This window comes from Caretta caretta, chromosome 9, assembly GCF_965140235.1.
Source record: "Caretta caretta isolate rCarCar2 chromosome 9, rCarCar1.hap1, whole genome shotgun sequence".
Taxonomy (NCBI): domain Eukaryota; kingdom Metazoa; phylum Chordata; order Testudines; family Cheloniidae; genus Caretta; species Caretta caretta.
Window position 1 is genome coordinate 24,243,745 of NC_134214.1, and position 21,019 is coordinate 24,264,763.

General features: G+C 41.7%; 1 protein-coding gene across 12 annotated transcripts in view; it reads left to right on the plus strand.

The window, feature by feature from the left end:
- The window catches only part of VEPH1 (ventricular zone expressed PH domain containing 1), a 180,998-nt gene that overhangs the window by 109,822 nt on the left and 50,157 nt on the right, over positions 1-21,019 (plus strand). For 11 of the 12 annotated variants that reach the window (XR_007358459.2, XM_075132160.1, XM_048864325.2 and 8 more), the window contains 2 exons: positions 5,520-5,654; positions 13,400-13,517. Coding sequence is in view for 11 of the 12 variants with exons in the window: in XM_075132160.1 (XP_074988261.1) it covers positions 5,520-5,654; positions 13,400-13,517 (253 nt within the window). In the remaining variant the exon portion in view is untranslated. Of the gene's footprint in view, positions 1-5,519; positions 5,655-13,399; positions 13,518-21,019 lie in introns of those variants that run through there. The other variant, XM_048864326.2, reaches the window with a different exon arrangement.

The following is a 21,019-nucleotide window of genomic DNA, read 5'->3' on the forward strand; positions in this document are numbered from 1 at the left end:
CTATGCCCCTACTTATACATCCCAAAATGCCATTGGCCTTCTTGGCAACAAGGGCACACTGTTGACTCATATCCAGCTTCTTGTCCACTGTCACCCCTAGGTCCTTTTCTGCTGAACTGCTGCCTAGCCATTCGGTCCCTAGTCTGTAGCTGTGCATTGCGTTCTTCCGTCCTAAGTGCAGGACCCTGCACTTATCCTTATTGAACCTCATCAGATTTCTTTTGGCCCAATCCTCCAATTTGTCTAGGTCCCTCTGTATCCTATCCCTGCCCTCCAGCGTATCAACCACTCCTCCCAGTTTAGTATCATCCACAAATTTGCTGAGAGTGCAATCCACACCATCCTCCAGATCATTTATGAAGATATTGAACAAAACTGGCCCCAGGACCGACCCCTGGGGCACTCCACTTGACACTGGCCACCAACTAGACATGGAGCCATTGATCACTACCCGTTAAGCCCGACAATCTAGCCAACTTTCTACCCACCCTATAGTGCATTCATCCAGCCCATACTTCTTTAACTTGCTGACAAGAATACTGTGGGAGACCGTATCAAAAGCTTTGCTAAAGTCAAGAAACAATACATCCACTGCTTTCCCTTCATCCACAGAACCAGTAATCTCATCATAGAAGGTGATTAGATTAGTCAGGCATGACCTTCCCTTGGTGAATCCATGCTGACTGTTCCTGATCACTTTCCTCTCATGTAAGTGCTTCAGGATTGATTCCTTGAGGACCTGCTGCATGATTTTTCCGGGGACTGAGGTGAGGCTGACTGGCCTGTAGTTCCCAGGATCCTCCTTCTTCCCTTTTTTAAAGATTGGCACTACATTAGCCTTTTTCCAGTCATCTGGGACTTCCCCCATTCGCCACGAGTTTTCAAATATAATGGCCAATGGCTCTGCAATCACAGCCGCCAATTCCTTTAGCATTCTCGGATGCAACTTGTCCGGCCCCATGGATTTGTGCACGTCCAGCTTTTCTAAATAGTCCCTAACCACCTCTTTCTCCACAGAGGGCTGGCCATCTACTCCCCATGTTGTGATGCCCAGCGCAGCAGTCTGGGAGCTGTCCTTGTTAGTGAAGACAGAGGCAAAAAAAGCATTGAGCACATTAGCTTTTTCCACATCCTCTGTCACTAGGTTGCCTCCCTCATTCAGTAAGAGGCCTGAACTTTCCTTAGCTTTCTTCTTGTTGCCAACATACCTGAAGAAACCCTTCTTGTTACTCTTGACATCTCTTGCTAGCTGCAGCTCCAGGTGCGATTTGGCCCTCCTGATTTCATTCCTACATGCCCAAGTAATATTTTTATACTCTTCCCTGGTCATATGTCCAACCTTCCACTCTTGTGAGCTTCTTTTTTATGTTTAAGATCCGCTAGGATTTCACCGTTAAGCCAAGCTGGTCGCCTGCCATATTCACTATTCTTTCGACTCATCGGGATGGTTTGTCCCTGTAACCTCAACAGGGATTCCTTGAAATACAGCCAGCTCTCCTGGACTCCTTTCCCCTTCATGTTAGTCCCCCAGAGGATCCTACCCATCCATTCCCTGAGGGAGTCAAAGTCTGCTTTCCTGAAGTCCAGGGTCTGTATCCTGCTGCTTACCTGTCTTCCCTGTGTCAGGATCCTGAACTCAACCAACTCATGGTCGCTGCCTCCCAGATTCCCGTCCACTTTTGCTTCCCCCACTAATTCTTCCCTGTTTGTGAGCAGCAGGTCAAGAAAAGCTCCCCCCCAGTTGGCTCCTCTAGCACTTGCACCAGGAAATTGTCCCCTATGCTTTCCAAAAACTTCCTGGATTGTCTATGCACCGCTGTATTGCTCTCCCAGCAGATATCAGGAAGATTAAAGTCACCCATGAGAACCAGGGCGTGCAATCTAGTAGCTTCTGTTGCCGGAAGAAAGCCTCATCCCCCAGAGTCTTGGCTCTGCCTCTCCAAGGGACTGGCTGGCAGAGCTGAGCCAGGCTAGAAGGGGATGTAAACTCTGCTAGGACCAGAATATTTTCCCTTTTGGAGCAAGGGGGCAGCAGGGACTGAACAGTGACTCCGCATTGGAGCGGGAGGTGTAATTCCCAGTATGAGGAGACATACCTGTGATTGAGCTAGTGTGCTAAAAAGGAGTGTAGCTGTGGCAGCACGAACAGAAGGATGGGCTAGCTGCCCTGAGCATAAACCCATGATCTTGGACAGGATCATACTTGGGGTGGCTAGTCCCTTCTGCTGCTTGCACTACCTGGGCTATGTTTTATTTTTAGCATGCCAGTGCAATTAGAACAAGTATGTCTCCTTGAGATGAAAATGACACCTTTCAGCTCTAGTGTAAACAAACTTAAGAGTCTCATTCTGTCCCTGGTGTGCTCCTGGGGCAGTGAAATTCTACGTTGCCCCTTCCTGTGGGCTTGTGGTAACACCATGATCTAGTCCTTATTTCCCTAGGAATTTGTTTTTTTACCATCTTTTATGTCTATGGCTTTGTTTCTATTCTGAATTACTGGTTGATATAGGGGTCCTTGCATCTTTATTCTTCTATTGCTTTTGAAATAATTGTAGTAAAAATTACTGCTGAACATCTAGAGCCCGATTCTGGTGCCAGTGAGTCCACAGCAATACTCCCATGGGCTTCAGATGTGCAGGATTAAGTCAGTAACATTTGGTTTTGTGTCCTTGCAAATACACTGTACACATAGCAGTGTGTATGCCCTTCTGTGAAAAAATGATGGTTCTTATTATGTTGTATTCACTATTCAACCCCATTGTGCAGTAACATGAAGTTTGATGTATCGTAATTTACACTTTTTTCATTTGTTTGAAACTCTAAAAGCTTTCACATACTGTGTCTATTTAACCATTTTTCAATTAAATACCATGCTACATTTATCCCTGGTGTAACTCCTCTGACGGCAGTGGAATTGCACAAGGCATGAATTTGGTAGAAAGTATATTTATAATGTGTTAGCATTTACCAAATGTAGTTAAATGACTTTTTTATAGTTATTTTGTCCCAGATCCAAGGAATTCCATGAGTTACCTTATTTTTGTGAATAAATGCAATGTTTTGCCATTTATTATCCTCTTTTTGTTGAGTGCAAAGGAATAATTTTCCTCTCATATCTCCATAACAGATCCTGACTTCTGTCTTCTGTTCTCCCTATAATTGTGAAAGTCTTGGTTAATAATTGTAATATGCTTTGAAATCCTTGGCTGAAAGTTGTGGAACTGCAAATTATTATTATACGTATTTATTATTTCAAGATGGGTGGATTTTATCTTCATAGAAGGAGCAGAATATTTGACTTCAGAGCTGTTTTGTAGATTTGAGAGGAGACTGTTTTTCCAATTAAATGATTATTAAGAACAGAAATGAAGGTAGAATAATGGATGGTCTTGGAGGAAGAAAGCATGGTATTTAAGTAGTACTGAAATTTTCTGAAAATGCAAGACCGTAATGTCCAGCTGAAGAGGAACAAATCTAGGTCAATTTTTCAAGTTTGATTTATTTATTAAGCTTTTTCCTACAGCAAATTTTGCATCAGATGATATAGGTCAACTCTACAGCCTCTGGCTTAATTGGTCTCTTCAGGCTCGAAACTGTATAATAGGCAGTGTTAGTAGTGCCCCCTATTTTTAAGGTTGTCTGATATTTCACATTATAAGACCCTGTTTTCAGTTGCTTGTAACTTTGCCAAACTTTAACTGTTTGGGTTGAAATTTTCCATGCAAAGGTGTCCCATAAGCAGAAATTGTTCTGGAAAATGTAAGCTAAAATGGTTTAGCCATGTCTAAGAATGTGTCTAGGAGAGTATATGTTTTGCCCATATTAAAAAAAAAAAATCAGGGTGACGCTTTTTTTGAATCCCTCTGGTGCCCCTATACTAGACTAGAAATTTGGCAAGGGGTGCCTTTATGTCAGGGACATGCCTTTTGCCACTCCTGTGAAAATATGCCTGAATTTGGCCAAGTTCTAAATCTCTGAAAAATCACAGTTCACGCATGCCCAGTAGAAATATCTTAGATTTTTAGCAGCTAAATTGCCTGAAACTTGCATCCATATTGGGCATGCGTCAGCCCAGAGTTGAGCAGGCTTTCCCTGCAATTGCATCTCTAGCCTGCTGTGGGTCAGGCTGGGATCAAGCACCAGAACTCAGAGCAGAGAGACTTTTGTCTTTTGGGTGCTCAGTGACACCCCGCCTCCTACCTGCTGGTCCCAGGCAGCATGGAGGAGCAAGCTACATGATTCAAGTGCTGAAGAGACATGAGCCAGACTTGGGGGTTTGTGTGCAGGGGGATTACATTAGAACAAGGAGTCTGTGGAAGGGAAAGTGCAGGACTTGGAGGCTGCTGGGTTTGGGAGGGAAATTGAAACTGGGAGTTGGGGAGGGAGACTTGGACTTGGTGGGCAAGAAGACAGGGATTGGGAGATGGGGCAGACAGAGACTGGCTGGAAAAGGAGATTGAAACTAGCAGGCAAGGACACTGGGCTGGGGAACTAGGGAGGAAATGGGGGGATGGGGTGGGGGGGACTGAGATTGGATGAGGAGATGGGGGAGACTGGGACTGGCGGGGCAAGGAGACTGGGACAATGAGCCCTGGCAGGGAAACTGGGACTGCAAGCCAGTGGGGACAGAGAATGCAGGTGGAGGGGAGGGGTAACTGGAAGCCAGGGGGAGGAAGAGAGACCAATAAGACTAGGAGCCTGGAAGGAGGGAATTGGGACTGGGTGACAAGAAGGCTGAAGACAAGGAGTTGGGAGTGGAGGCGGAGAAATGGGCATGACGGGGCTGTGAGATTGGGATGGGGAGTCTGGAGGGGTAAGACTAGGTCTTGCTGAGAAAGGAGACTGGGATAAGAAGTTAATTTTCTCTCTGCACTGGGCTTTCAGTGTATGCATCCCAGGCCCTTTGCCAAAAGAGACATAAGACTAGTATATAATGAGTGCTAATACTGCTACTAGTAGCTAGTTCACGTATCACTTTTCAACATTAGATCTCCTAGCACTTTACAGAGTTGGTCAGCATCATTAACACGGCTTTACTGAGGCACACAGAGGCGAAGTGACTTGCCCATGGGTCACTTATAGGCTAGTAATAGAGCCAGCAATAGAACCCAGGTCTTCTGAGTCCAGTGCTCTCCCCACTACCAGCACTGCTATATACTAGTGTTTTACACGTGCGCACACAGGGTAGTTGTGGTATGTTATATGTATATAGTCGTACTAGCTTATGTGTAAAATGTAATGAATCAAGTACCTGTGAAATCCAGGTATTGTGCACAGAAATAGTCTCAGAACTAATGGCGTATACAGGAATTATTTAGTTTCACAGATTTATACACTTTGCATTGATTCGTATCCATCTTCACTGCACTGAATTGTTTTTAAATGTCAGTGTCAGATATTCTGCTCTTGATATAAGATGTAACAAGGACAGCAATTACTTTGTGTAGTTGTAGCATTCTGAAATAACAATACGATTTTAAGACTCAGATTGAAATTTTCTTTTCAAATATTTTCTCCAGAACTTGTTTCCAGAACCCTTGTCCATACAAAGTGACACTGTGCAAGTCCTTGAAACCCTGTGGGAGAAGACACAGCTGAAGGGAACACATGGTTTTGAAACTGCGATGATTCAATCTACATTTCCACACCAGAAGGTAAACATTTATTCCTTGGGGTGGGGTTGAGGGGGAGGAAGTGATTTTTATACCAACCTTTAGAACCGGTCTACATGGATCTTTGCAATAGATGTGATGGCTCCATCCTGTGTTTAACTACTGGAAAGCAAACCTTTTACACACATGCACATGTGTGCACACATAATATCAGCATCATAAATATCTTAGCAATTAAACATGGGGCCCAATCCTGCTTCCAAAGAAGTCGATGGAATTTTTGAGGCTGACTTAAGTCAAAGCAGGATCAAGTCCAGGTGGCATCTGCTCCTTATTTCCAGCTACTGAATCACATTAAAATAAACTAATTTTTTATATTATTTTTCCATGTGAGCAATTGCTGTCTTGCCAAAAATATGCTAAGCATTTGCACTTGGGAGAGGAGGTGGCCAATGACACTGAGAACAGGATGGGAAGTGGGTCTGTGGACAACTGGTGGGATTTTCAAGAATTCCTTAGGAACAGAAGTCCCATTCACTTTCCATCTCTCTATTAAGAGGTGATGTGAATTAGGAAAATGTTTGAGAACTACTGCTTTTATCATTGGTAAATTTACAACCTGTTTCCACCCTCTTTTGCTCTGTGTATGTTTGTGTGTTGAAAGGAAACTGCTTTATACACTGAGTAATTTTTATGTCACTAAATTTCTTTTGCCTTCAGTGCTGTGTAGCTCTGGTTTCTTCTAGGTATTTTCTTCACAGATTACCTTGCCAAGTCCTCTTCAGCCAGTTTATTCATATGGCAGTCTATGGCTTGTTCATGATGGAGGGGCCTCTTACATAAACCACACCCAGCTTGTAAGGGCTTTGACCAGTGCTCAGCAGGAATTTTATTTCTGAGTTCTGTGGTGGATCCATAAATGTCATTTTGTATTTTACTTTGAAATGTCTCCAGGTTTCCCTAAGCCCTCATACATGCTTCATGGGAGTTGCTAGTAACGTGAATGAAAACAGGTGAGGGTACATGTAGGTATTTTTTCCTATTTACATACATAATTTTAAAAGCTAAAGTCTGAATAGCTGCCATGATGGACTGGTTAGCTGCCCTGTGGAAATTCACACAATTCTGCACAATGCCTTTGGTGCTATGAAAATGATGATTTTTACACACTCCATTCTTACCGTCTGTCAGTTTAAAAGCTATTTGCTGTTTCAGGAATTGTAGGGGAAACTGTTTCAAAGCTATTAATCAGATGTCATGCAAAAGACCAGTAGAGGATTATAAAACAGACGTATTTGTGTGAAGTACGGAAATATTCTAGAACATGTACAATTATTTTTTTGTTTACATCTCAGCTAAAATTTGATGAGCTAAGTTGTCAGATGTGGTTTTAAAATTTCTTTCTCAGGCTGAAACTAAGTATGGAAAACGTCTGCCTCAAAGTATTATTTTTACTAAAGTGATGACGGTTGAAAATAGGAGTTGTTAATGGAAACATCTGAAACATAAGGTGATCGTGTTGCATGCCATATTCAGATGCAACATATACCAGTACGTGCATATCATGCACATACAGATTCTTTATATTCAAAATTAAATTAAACTAGATCCAAGCTTTTTCTTCCAAAATCATAAAGCTGTTCTTTCTTTAACTTAGAATAAAGCTTGTAATAGCTCATTTGCCAAGAATGGAATAACCGGCACAGTACTATGAACTAGGAGATCTGACAACTGAAGTGATGTGAATGTACTTCTGACTGCATATTCAGGAACAAATTGAACCCCAGCATGCAATCTGAAGAACTGGTCTGTGTTCTGGGCAGATTCATAGTCTAGTGGCGTTTACAGTAGAACCACTTCATGGCCAGCTGCAGTAGCCCTCAGGGCTGGTGTATCCCCTTTCCATATGGGGACTGGCCCCTAGCTCCATATTGTCCCCTTCCCCAAATCCCTGTCCACACTTATATACAGTGAGCCCACGATGCTCAGAGTGTCACACCAAGGTCAAAGGCAGCCGACCTAGTAGTCCAAGCCAGAGTTTGCAGTCACGAGACAAGATATTGGGAGATCAGAACCAAGAGACAAACTGGAGATCAGAACCATGAGTCAGGAACCAAAGTCAGGCCAGGTCAGGATACCAGGGGTAAGAAGCAGGAAACACGTTGGAGGTATGGAACAGCAAGGCAAATGCCAAGTGTCAAGCTGGGGTGGGATACCAGGAAATCCAGGAGCCAGAGCTGAAGCCAGAGCCCAGTTGTTTAGACAGTTTCCTGTTCCTGCTGCTGGCTTAAATAGGGCCAGTGGGCCAATGAGCCACACTGGGGCTTTACCAATCACATCCACAAACTGTTAGTCTGCAGAGTATTTGTTGCATAATTCTATTACTTTTAGCCCTTTGGGGGTTATTTCATCATTCCTTTTTTGTAAGAGTACGTTCTTGGGTAACAGTGTTCCCAAACTAATGGGACAATACATCAAGAAACTGTAAAATGAAAATTAAAAAAATTAAACCAACTAGAAAATGGAACTTTGGAAACTCATCAAGATGTAGAATTACACACTGTTAGGATGCTGGATAACAATCAAGTAGATGAAACACATTAAAGACTTTCTTGAGATTTTAAAACTGAGTCTCATGCTATGCAGCTGTTGGCTGGTTTCACGTTCTTTGTTTTTGGTTTGCTTACTAATATAGGGCCTGCTATTGTTCCTATCAAAACTGATTTCATTGCCAAAATTCCCACTGACTTTTCTGAGAGCAGGATCTGGACCTATTGTTTAGTAGATTTCTTTTTATTGCTTGTGAAATTCAGAGACAAAGACTAGCTAGAGTCTGGTGTAATACCATTGGCCCAATGCAGTTTTTTCAATGTCTCTCAAACATGACCAGAAGTGGCTATAAGAAGTGCAAGTGTGTGACTATACACACACACACACACACACTCTCTCTCTCTCTCTCTCTCTCTCTCCTGAAAGCTTTTGCTTTTTCAGAAGTTTGCTTCAGTTGGAAAATTTGCCTTATACTGTGTATAGGTCCAACTGTGCAAGACACAACCTACTCTCAACCCCCAGTGACTATAGTGGAAGCTGAGAATGCACCTTGTGCAGAAGGACTCCATAACTTTTCTTAAAAGCAATTGTGGGTTAGAGCTCTTAACTAACTAAACTCTTAGGCACTTGGGTGTACCAAGGGACAGGATAAAGTGCTTAGTCATGTAAACTTTCTAGCACAGTCTACCTTTGAATATTCTGGTAACAGATCAGCATATTAGGCCAGATTTTCAGATGGTGTAAATGAATGGTGGTCTGGCAGTTTATACCAGTTGGGGATCTGGCCCATCCAATTTCTGCATGTAGAAAGACACTTAAAAGAAATACTAATGTGAAAAAGTAGATTTAAAAACAAAATACCCTTCTTTCCCCCCACCACATACAGACGCCCTTGCGGTTTTATTTCATCAAAGATTTCAGAAAAGTGTCCTTACCTTTTTTCTTTTCTGTTTATGGGTCTATCGAAATGTAATAAAACATGGCAATACCAGCTCCATACTGTACATTCCATCACAAACAGACACATGTTCTACATCAGCTTAGGAAATTCAGAAACTCTGGGTTTCTGAAAATGGTTAAAGAAACCACTCTCTCTTCCTGGGAGAAAGCAGGCTGAACTGTCCTCTCAAAATGCTACCGGAATTTGTTAAATATTTTTGCAAGTAATCAGAAGTAATGGCAAGTTACTGAGGGACAGGATGAAGGTCTTATCAACCTACCTACTGAAGTCTGGAGACATGGCAATCTCTGCAGAATCATTCAGAATATATGTCTAGCTATGGAAGAGAGATTAGGAGAGTAGCTGTGTTTAATAAGGGTTTGCTTTATAGGAACAGTTGGGAATGCAGTCAACAGACATTAATGCTCTAAGTATCTGTTTTCCTATGTCTGCATGCATTGCACTCTTTCATTGTGATACAAGAATGCCAAAGAGATCCAGTTCTTCTCTTTATTGGCAAACTAATCCTTTGTGATTAGTTAACTGATTGCAGTGAACAATTTTAGGTTTTTGATAACCTGCTCCTTACACACTAAAATAAAGTTTGGAAAAATAATTATTTAGCAGTAGTGTTGTCTGTTGGATAAAGCATAGGATGGGGAGCCACAAGACCTGGGTTTTTCTAATCTTGGCTCTGAGAGTGGCTTATTTATGTGACCTGGGGCAAGTGACTGAAATACTCTGTGCCTCAGTTTCCCCATCCGCAAAAAGGGTATTAGAGCACTTCACAAACATCAAGCCTTGAGATCTTTGCATAGTGCTAGGTATTATTCTGTTTCACAAATAATCACAGATGATATCACCTGCAGAAAAGTGAGCAATTCTCTATAAATAACAATACCCACCAATTCATAGGAAGAGCAAATATCTTGCATTGTGTTCTAGAGGTGGATGAGTGATCCATTTGCCTTTTATTCACAACCTACATCTTCAAGAACAGCCAGTTAGCCTACTCTCTTCCCTGGGCTCTTCAGGGGTGCCCAGCTGGCTTGCTCACTTGTTTGGTTTGGCAGCAGGTTGATAACATCATTTGCCCACTAAAACCAGGAAAGCATCATCTTGGTTGAGCAACTTGCTGGAAGCAATTCAGAAGGCCTTTAAATTCCTGTTGAAATGGTTAATGTTACTGGTATTTTATTGTGATATTAATGAAGTCTTATGGAGCCTGAAGCCTAGGTATGGGTGTTTATTATTAAATCTAAATAGAATGAAATAAATAAATGTCATTGTTACTGATAACAATGTATTAATTTATACGGTTTTGTTATTATGTGTTTGAATTACTTTTGTCTTGTGAGATTTACGGTTATTGAAATTAACATTTTAAAATAATCAGATTAACAGAATACCTTTGACAAGGCCTAAATAGCAGTTATGCATGTAGATTATCTAATATCAAGATATTAGGAATGAAGGAGATGCTCAGATTTCAGTAACTGTTTGTTTCTCATTCTTAAATGTACACTTATCTTTAGTAAGTTTCCTGTTTACAATGTCACTGAAAAATGAAAAACGTGAAGAATTCGAAAAAATATTAATAGCTAGGAATATTCCTCTTCTAGTAGTGAAGGCATTACTCCAGGTTAATGCTGGTATACTTGAAAGCAGAATATTGACTCTAATAGAATTGCTTCAGATTTGCATCATGGTGATTGACTGCAGATTTTGAGCCAATATGTGCAGCCAACTCACTATCACAAATTCCTAGCATTACACAAAGAATCTTATGTAGCAATGTACTGTGTGATCATGCCAAAAAAAATATTTATACAACACAGTTTAAATTTTGCCAGAAATAAAGTATTTCCAGATGTATACCCTCATAGATTTTCGGTCAGTTGCTTCAGAGTTCTTTATCAGAAAACATAGGCTACATTATAAAGAACAGAACCAGTTTTATACTCAGTCCAAAATCCATTGGGTTGACTCATGCCATCATTTGTCAAGAGTGACGGAGCAGCTATTTTGTGAACCTTACATGGATTCCTTCAGATTTCTTTGAGTAGTTTTTGAAAGAAAATAATTAACATTTTTAAGCAATTGTCATTTCCATTTATTCCATTTCTTCACTTCATAAATCACTTTATCCATCAAGAAATAATGCCCCATTTTCACAGCTGAGTAGTCACCTTACACCTTCCAGATGATGCAGGTGAGGGACAAGGAAATCTCTTGCCCCAAAAGTTTGACTACCTCCCACCTCACAAGATGGCATATTTCAAGCAACTGCTGATTGCCACACAGACTTTTCTTGAGCCTTTTCCCCATCCCCTGGCACCATAGCCAACGCACCCTAGCCACCCAAGAGGTGATTTTAGCAGCATAGAGAAGGCACCTGTTCTCTGGATTTTTTTTTTTCCTTTCAACCCTGATACTATCAACTCATCTCTCCACAATGTGTCATTCATGGAAGACCCTGGGGACACATTGGAGGCAGCATCACCACCCTTGTGCCCAGCTTTCCAGTGATAGTCTAATGACAGAGAATCCACACCACACCAGGGCAGAGAGGACAACACATCTCTGGGCACTTCACTGCCCATTATTTTGCTCAGGTCCCCTTCTTGGAAGCTATTCCTTCACTGATACAAGGGACCAAAAGCCAAGGAAACTTCCAGAAGCTAGCTGGGCACATCCTGCTTACTCTGTTACCTCAGGTCATTGTGCCTGAGTCTCCCTCTGAAAAACCTGCGGTGGTTCCTGCCTAAGTAGCTACCAGTTATCCTGCCATAGACAAGTCAGCTGAACAAGTATGGTCAGTGTAGAGAAAGCTCTTCAATTTCAGAGCAAAGCAGCCAGCTGAGTGCCATGAATGGAGAGGGTTCCCCTGTAGGAGGAGAGTTAGTCCCACTGGTATGGGGAAGGGCAGTCAGTGAGCAAAGGAGTCAAGTTTTACTTGCCATTTTCAGTGAATCAGTGCTCAAGTGCCAGGAAAGAAAGCACCCTAGACACGGATAGCCTGGTTACACCAAACATGAGGTATGCTTGAGTACAGTCCCCAAAGATTCAGCTTTTCAATCCTTAGTTCTTGGTGTGCTGGGAAACACTTATCTTCCAGCTCCTTTCAGACAGAAGAATCTTTTTGCCCTGTTTCTGCTGATGGAAATTAAATGTTTATAATTAGAAGGTTTTTCTGATGTGCTTCTTTGACTTCCATCTCTCCTTGGGACAATAAATGTGTTTTTGCAGATGTCCCTGTATCTGGTATTTGTGCATGTGTCTGTTTCAAACTCAGCAGTTGGTTGAGATGAGGTCTTTTATGGAGGAAGAGGTATTCAAACATTTCTATCCCCATCTTAGAAGTACAGGAGAGTCCCTAGTTGTGAAAACAATGGGCCAAATTTCCCCCTGCAATAAAGCCCCTTTCCTCTGTCTGCCAGCACAAAGAACCTTTAGAGTCAGGGACTCTAGCCAGCTGGGGATTCCTCCGACTGGAGGAGTCCCTGAATGGCATAGATCTGTTGTAGCTGGCTCCTCTTTTCCCCTTAGCTCTAGAGGCATGGCCAGGAGATAAGGCAAGGCTAGAACGCTGCTGTGGTCCAGCAATCCACAGCTGGGATAGTGACTCCTTTAAGGTTTGCTAGGAAAACAGTTTGTATGAGATTCATTTAACCTGTTACTGCAGTTTTGGAACTAAACCTCATAATATCAGTGCTGCTCATCAGAGGTTTGAGTTCTGGCAAACAAAACCCTCTAGTCCGTCTTTTAAAAAAAGTTGGCCCCAACCTACCATTCAGTGATTAAGGCTGTGTTGTGGCCTCATATCCATTTAAAAGGGAGGAAATTCCCAGCGGTGTAGTCACTAGAGACCATTGAAGCCTAATGGGTCCAAAAAAAAAAAAAAAGGAAGCCGTAGAGAGAAGCTGAAAATAGTAAAGAAGTTGCAGCTGGAGGGAGTGGCCAGAGCAAAAGCTTGCAGGTGGGAGTGGCCAGAGCACAGCTCTGGAAGAGTATCAGAAACTCCCCAAACCCTACCTTCTGAAGAGTTGCAACTTCAGCTGCTTCTGTTAAGAGAAAAGAAAACACCCTGTTTTTAATAGATCCACCCAGATGGGGTGTTTGCTGCCACAAAACATGAGAGAAGGGACTCTACTAGACCTTAACCCCCCCAAAGCTCAATGCTCACCAGATGCTATTTATAAACTCCCAGCACTCACCCATATGATTTCATTTTACAAGTAATAAATTGTGGGGCAATCGGATCATTCATACTGTGAATTTTTTATTACTGCCCTAGGATCTGGACCATGTACAGATGCATCTGGAAGAAGTGAGGTTCTTTGATTTATTTGGATACAGTGAGGAAGCAGGAACGTGGCAGTGTTTCATGTGCAATAATCCTGAAAAGGCAACAGGTAAGGAATCTTCATTCACTACTTCCATGCAACACGTAGCAGGGGTCTGGTTCTGGCAGACTGCCTTACCTGGCTGGATGATGCAGGGTAGACTTCAAGTCTGCAAAAGCAACATGATTCTGACACCTTATGTAGTAGTAACAACAGAGGAGAAGATCTAGCCATGGCATTGTTGAGCTTTCCCACATGGGGACACTCAGGAAAGTTCAGTCAGATCCTTGGATGATGAAGTTAGTTACCTAAAGACCACCTTACTCCTGAATGAAACCATAGGGGGTGGGCATAACATAATTTATGTGCATCGACTTCACACTTTTGGTTGATTCACCTTAACTTTTCTGGGTGTCCCTGTGTAGACATGGCCTATGACAGGGAGGCTGTTAGGAGGGGAAATACTGCAGCAAACTCTGAAGAAAAGGGCAGACAAATTCTCCCTATAACTGGTGCTCATCAGCAAAGTTCTTCCCTTCCCTTATCTCTCTTCCTAATATTTCTGAAGAGACACAAGATTAAATTCAAACCTTATTAGCTGTGTGTTGGAAGTGGTGGTGTAAACCCAGAGTGAATGTGGACATGTATACTAACCTGACCAAAGCCCTGCAGTCACCCTGTGCAGCAGGAGTAATCTGCAGACATGGAGTGGACATGTGGCCTGGACTTTTACATTCATGTTCCCCAGGTTCCAGCTGAGAATGTCCTTGCTGCAGGTGTTTAGGGAGCCTAGAATGGATGCAACAATTTCCCTTCAATGTACATCTTTGAGTACACATCCCTGGAAGAGGTAGCTTAAATTTGACTCTGAATTATTAGTTTTAATGTGATCAAATTACAGGCACACTTTTTCTGGGAACAGGCTGTTTAACAATTCAGTGATGAAAATGTTTGTACAGGTAAAAAAATAGGTGTGTCAAATTACTTACTATATTTGGTATCATTGTAAGTAGAGCTGGGAGCACAGCCTGTTACTGAGGTTGCCTGATATTTCCCATTATAACACCATTTTGCAATCATTGTGAACATCTGCCCAAATTTGGCCAAGTTATAAGCCTTTGAAAAATCAGTTAACATATGCTCAGTAGAGACTTCTTCAATTGTAGCAGGTAAAATTTCCAAACCTTCTCACCTCACTGAGCAAGTTTGAGCCTCACACAGATCTTAGGGCTGACCTAACTGTATGCGCCATCACCACAAAGTGACAGAGCCTGCTCCATTGACTGCTGCTATATTGACCAGGACTGAGACAGGTTGGAGGGGAATAGGTAGAAGGGGTCAAGTTTGAGCAGAGAGTCTGTGCCTACTACAGCAGACCCTAGAATAGAACCCAAGAGTCCAATGTCACTGAAATAAGCCTTGTTTAAAATGAAATCAGAGTGTCATCTCAGCCTCATATTCTGGTTTAACTAAATCAGTTTAAAATAACATCTTTAGTTTAAACCAGTGCCACTGTGTGTGCACACAAACTCTTAGATGAAACAGATTGGATTCATGTCTGACTTGCCCTGACTCAGCTATTCTTTCCTCATACTTGTGTGAAATCAGAGCCATGCCCAGTAAGGGCAGAATAATTGGGCTTCCTGGTACAACGAGCCATTGATTGGATCACCTGGATTTGTTTCTTTACTTTCAGCATTTCATTGACATATACAATGTTACAGGGTGTGGTGGATCTGGTATACTAACTCCCAGACAGTGAACCAAATTTATCCTGGGTGTTGCACCATTGAATTGAGTTATAGCAACAATGAATTTACCCAAATATCTCCATATTGTGGATATTTCACATACTTGTCCAGAGGGAGATGTGGGAGAAAAAATGGAGATGATTTAAAGTGCCTTGCCCTGTGAAGAAAATTTTAGCAAGAGTGGTGAGAAGCATGAAGCAGTAACAAAGTTGCTGACAGTTAGAGATTCTGGCCTACTTCATGGTGCAGATTGCTTATAAAATCCAGATTGAGTCTATGCCTGACCAAGCAACCCAGACCCAATATGTGTGAAATGTGCCTTAACAAAATAAGGCCTAAACAAATAGTAATGAGAAGAGTGCATCTCTGATACATTTTTCCTTCTTAGGCCCTGATACTGAGGGATGCTGAGCACCAGGAATTTGCATTGAAATCAGTGAGGCTTTTAGGATTTGTACTCAGATTAATAAACTGACAGTATGACAAAATAAGAACCATATTTTAGCAACAATAAGGCACTTAAGAGTCTGAATTCAGAGTACTTGAACAGATCACTAACATCTTGAGTGCAAAAATGTTACATTGTGCCTGGCTCTGAGAGTCTTTAGGAAGAAATGCCTGAAAGTAGGCACATAAAGTGTGTGTTTAGAACATTTGAAGCAAATAGGTTGGCATATTTGGTTTCTCTTTTTGTTGTTTAAAAGTAGATAATTCTCAGGCAGAGGAAATAGACTGGTAAAAATTCAAACACAACCAGACGTAGGTTTGAACATGGTGAATCAAAATGTGTGACATTAGAATCCTCACTGTGTTCAGGATTTTCTTTGCTCATTTCCTGCTGCCATAAATACAACATGCAAAGGCATTGGCTATAGGACTCAAAAGTATTATTTTATAGATTGCTGGAATCTCAGTCCTGGAAATGGAGCTGTTCTAAACTATTAACCGCAAAATGCTTAATACAACATTACATACAAACCAGCTAATAACATTATGATTTAAATGAAATTTTACATGCACAACATGCATGAAATTCAAATTCTATGTATCTTGAGACTTTAAATATACAACACTCAAGGATTTTAAAATAATGGTACCCACAACAGTTATAGCACAGCCCCCTTGTACACATGTAGTTTTTTCTATTAATATTGTGTATATAGATGGTATTAACTTTAATGCCCTAATACATGGTTTATAACAATAATCGAGACAATAGTTTTCACTTCTATACTATCTTTCATCTGAGAATTTCACAGTACTGATGGACACTAGATATTTAAGTCTTGCAACACCCTTCTGATGTAGGTATTCTTCTCTATTTTACAGAAGGGGGAGGGAAGAAAGAGAAGCTAAGCCCCAGAGAGATGAAGTGACTTTTTCCAAGTCACAGAACAGGGAACAGAACTCAGATCTTTTGTCACCTGGTCCATGTCTCAACCACTAGACCATGCGTTCTCCCATATGAATGTATATGTCCAAGCTGTGGTTACTGTAGGAAGCATTCGTTGACTGTTGGGAATTTAAAAGCCCTGAGATGTATTGCATTAACACATCTCTTTGCATCTCAATTCCTTGTTTCTTTTGTAAAATAAAAAAACAGGTTGTCTCACATTCAGAATAAACATGCTTCTTTGGATGGAGAGTGTCAGTGCTTTTAGCATCACCTCTTCTTCCTTTTATACCTCTCCTTGCTAGTTTGGCCCAGTAGGGGCAGGCCAGGCAATTGGCTTTTTACAAAAGAGAAATTTCTTTCTAAGAAAGTTTTAAAATAGTTTAATAAAATTATGCAGAAAATGTACCTGTCCTACAGCTGCTTTGTATGTGGAGAGTACCTGATTATGTGTCCTGACATATTTAGCAGCTTCTTCCTTGTATTCTCAAAAGCTGCTAACCCCAAGGCCTGATATTGTTCCCATTTGCACTGGTTTTTCCCTTGGTGTAACTCCACTGAGATCAGTGGAGTTACTTCTGATTTACACTGGTATAAGCGAGAAGTCTTAGGTCTAAGGACATTCAGGAGCTGGACACTGGAGTTGATGAGAAAGAGAATAGGAATAAAAGGAATGATTAAAGATTCAAGACATTCCATATTCAATACACTCATCTCATCTGGCAACCATGGAAACCCAAACCCTTTCCTCGATCCCTTCTAATACTCTCACGGAGGAGCAGCTATTCCAAACTGCCTAGCACTGTAATCCTTGTTCTCAAATGTTCACTTTGCCTTGTAAATTGCACCTCTTCTTGCCATGTGGCGAGTGGAAAACAATTGCTTTGGAGACTTCCAGTCCTGAGAGAGCAAATCCATTTCCTTATTAACCACATTCAAATGAACAACTGATTTTTCTCAGGATAGATGAGGGCCTGTGAAAGTACTAAAATGTCCTGAGGGAACATGCCCTTGCACTGCTTATTATAGGCTTTATTATTTTATGAAAAGAGAAAAACAGTGATTGGGAAACTGGAATTAACAGCGTAACCTCCCAGCTCCACAGGATGAGATGCAGCCACCCGCAATGAGACAGGGAGGGGCATTGGCCTTTGAGATGAGGCTACAGGGAAGAACATAATTTTCTTGCCATTGCACACACACCTCCTTGTCCCTCCCAACTTTAAAATATGTCCACTGTTCTGGGGTATCTACCTTAGACACCTGGGGCATGACTTTTCAGAGGTGCTGAGGACTCTCACATCCTCTTAAGGCCTGTTAGTGTTACAGATGCTCAGCATTTCTGCAAATTGTCTAGGGTGTTTCAAGTTGGCTAAAATCAGTGGCCACTTCTGGAAATTTTGGCTCAAATGTCTGCACTTTTTTTGCCATTTCCTTTTCCACACTCGCATTTTTGCCACCCACATTTGTCCACTCCCTCCCTCCCTTGCTCCTATCTTCCTCCATTTTTTTTCTTCCACTCATTCCCTTCCTTTTCCCCCCAACCTCGTGACCTTTAAGATGCCTCTCTTTAACTCCTGTTAACTTTCAGCCTTCATTCCTAGTCCAGGATCAAAGACACCATAATTGATATCACAGGATTCCTTTGGATCTGGCCATTTTTTCTGTTAGGACACTACTCAGCTGTCCCTTTGAAAAATATTATCTGGATCATTGCCACTATCTTACTCTCCCAGCTAAAGATGTGAACTGCGGGTACCCTGGACAAATTTAACTCTTCACTTGTCAGGCAAATATCAGGATCCCATCTCTACTTGTGTAGAAAAGAAGTTCCCTAGGGCAGGAAGGCCTTAGTTAGATTGTGCCAAACTACTGATTGTAAAGTATCTATGGGAGGTTTCTACCTGATGGTCTCCCTCTCAGACTGCATCTCTGCTGGGGTGTATAGATCCCACAAGGGAGTGGCACCTAAAGAGTTAATGAAGAGTGCACTCGCTCTCTCAGCTGTGGCTAAATGGTTGGTTAGTGGCAGCTGCAATAAAAAGCTGCAAACAGACAGAGCAGGGTGACTGTCAGAGGCCGAACACCACAGTGGAGAAGCGCTACAGTATCAGATGCAGAAAAGTTGTCTAGAGGGACCGCTTTGCTGGCAGAAAGATCTGGGAAGGTTGCCATACAGAAGATACCTGCAAGGGGTAGAGGTGGGAGGTAGCAAGAGACATACATATGCAAACAATCTTTGATTGCCCAGCCCAGAGTCCCTGTGCTGGGACTTAGAGGAGAGGGCAGGCCTGGGACCCCCAAAGGACCAGGGGGCAGAGACTGAATCCCCAGATTCAGGGTGGCGGTACTAACATAAAACTGTTGGACTTTATTTTTGTTCCTGCTTTAATTTCCCTTGTTTCTCATAACATAAGAATGGCTATATTGAATGAGACCAATGGTCCATTTAGCCCAGTACCCTCTCTTTCAACAGTGGCCTGTGCCAAATGCTTCAGAGGAAATTAACAGAACAAGGCAACTATTGAGTGATCCATTCTCTGTCATCCAGTCCCAGCTTCTGGCAGTCCAAGATTTAGGAACATCCAGAGCATGGAGTTGCATCCCTGACCATCTTGGCTAATAGCTATTGACAGATCTATCCTTAATGAATTTATCTATTCTTTTTTGAACCCAGATACACTTTTGACCTTCACAGCATCCCCTGATGAGTTCTACTGGTTGACTGTGCCTTATGTGACAAAATGTTTCCTTATGGTTGTTTTAAACCTGCTTCCTATTAACTTCATTGGGTGACCCCTGGTTCGTGTGTTATGTGAAAGGGTAAATAATGTTTCCTTGTTACTTTCTCCGCACCAGTCATGATTTTATTGACCTCTATCATCTCCCCCTTTAGTCATCTCTTCTCTAAGCTGAATAGTCCCAGTCTTCTTAGTCCCTCCTCATGTGGAAGCCATTCTATCCCCCTGATCATTTTTGTTGCCCTTCTCTGTACTTTTTTTCCAGTTCTAATATATCTCTTTTGAGATGAGGCAACCAAAACTGCATGCAGTATTTAAGATGTTGGCATATCATGGGTTTATGTAGTGGCATACTGATATTTTCTGTTTTATTATCTATCCCTTTCCTAATGATTTCTAACATTCTGTTAGGTTTTTTGGTTTTGAGGGGTTTATTTTGACTGCTGCTGCAAATTGAGCAGATGTTTTCAGAGAACTCTCCACAGGGACTCCAAGTGATAACAGCTTTCTTGAGTGATAACAGCTAATTTAGATCTCATCACTTTGTGTATATATAGTTGGGATTATGTTTTCCAGTGTGCATTGCTTTGCATTTATCAACTGAATTTCATCTGTTGTTTTGTCCAGGCACCCAGTTTTGTGAAATCCCCTTGTAACTCTTCACAATTTGCTTTGGACTTAACTATCTTGAGTAATTTAGTATAGAGTACAAACTTTGCCCCCTGTTTCCCGCCTTTTCCATTTATGAACATGTTGAACAGCACCGGTTGCATTATAGATCCCTGGGGAACACCACTATTTACCTCTCCCCATTCTGAAAACTGATGATTTATTCCTACCCTTTGTTTCCTGTCTTTTAACCGGTTACATATCTATGCGAGGACCTTCCCTCTTAAACAAAGTAGGCAGTAATGGGATAAGATCCTTTGGTGAGGGACCGTGTCAATGGCTTTCTGAAAGTCCAAATACATTATGTCAAGTGCATCACCCTTGTCCACATGTTTGCTGACCCTCTTAAAATTCTAACAGATTGGTGAGGCATAATTTCCTTCATAAAAGCTATGTCGACTCTTCCCCACATATTGTGTTCATCTATGTGTCTGATAATTCTGTTCTTTACTATAATTTCAACCAATTTGCCTGGTACTGAAGTTAGGGTTATGATCCTGTAATTGCCAGGATCGCCTCTGGAGCCTTTAAAAAAAAAAAATCAGTGTTACATTAGCAATCTGCCAGTCACCTGGCACAGAGGCTGATTTAAGCGATAGGTTACATACCACAGTTAGTAATTCAGAAATTTCATATTTGAGTACCTCCGGAACTCTTGGGTGAATACCATCTGGTCCTGGTGATTTATTACTGTTTTTAATTTATCAATTTGTTCCAAAAGCTTTATACTACACCTCAGTCTTGGGCAGTTCCTCAGATCTGACACCTAAAAAGAATGGTTCAGGTGTGAGAATCTCTCTGACATCCTCTCCAGTGAAGACCAGTACAAAGAATTCATTTAGCTTCTCTGCAATGGCCTTGTCTTTCATGACTGCTCATTTAGCACCTCAATCTTCCAGTAGCAACACTGATTGTTTGCTATTAGTTTTTGAGTCTTTTGCTAGTTGCTCTTCAGATTCTTTTTATGCCTGCCAAATTATGCGTTGTCTTGCCAGAGTTTGTTTCTTTCTATTTTCC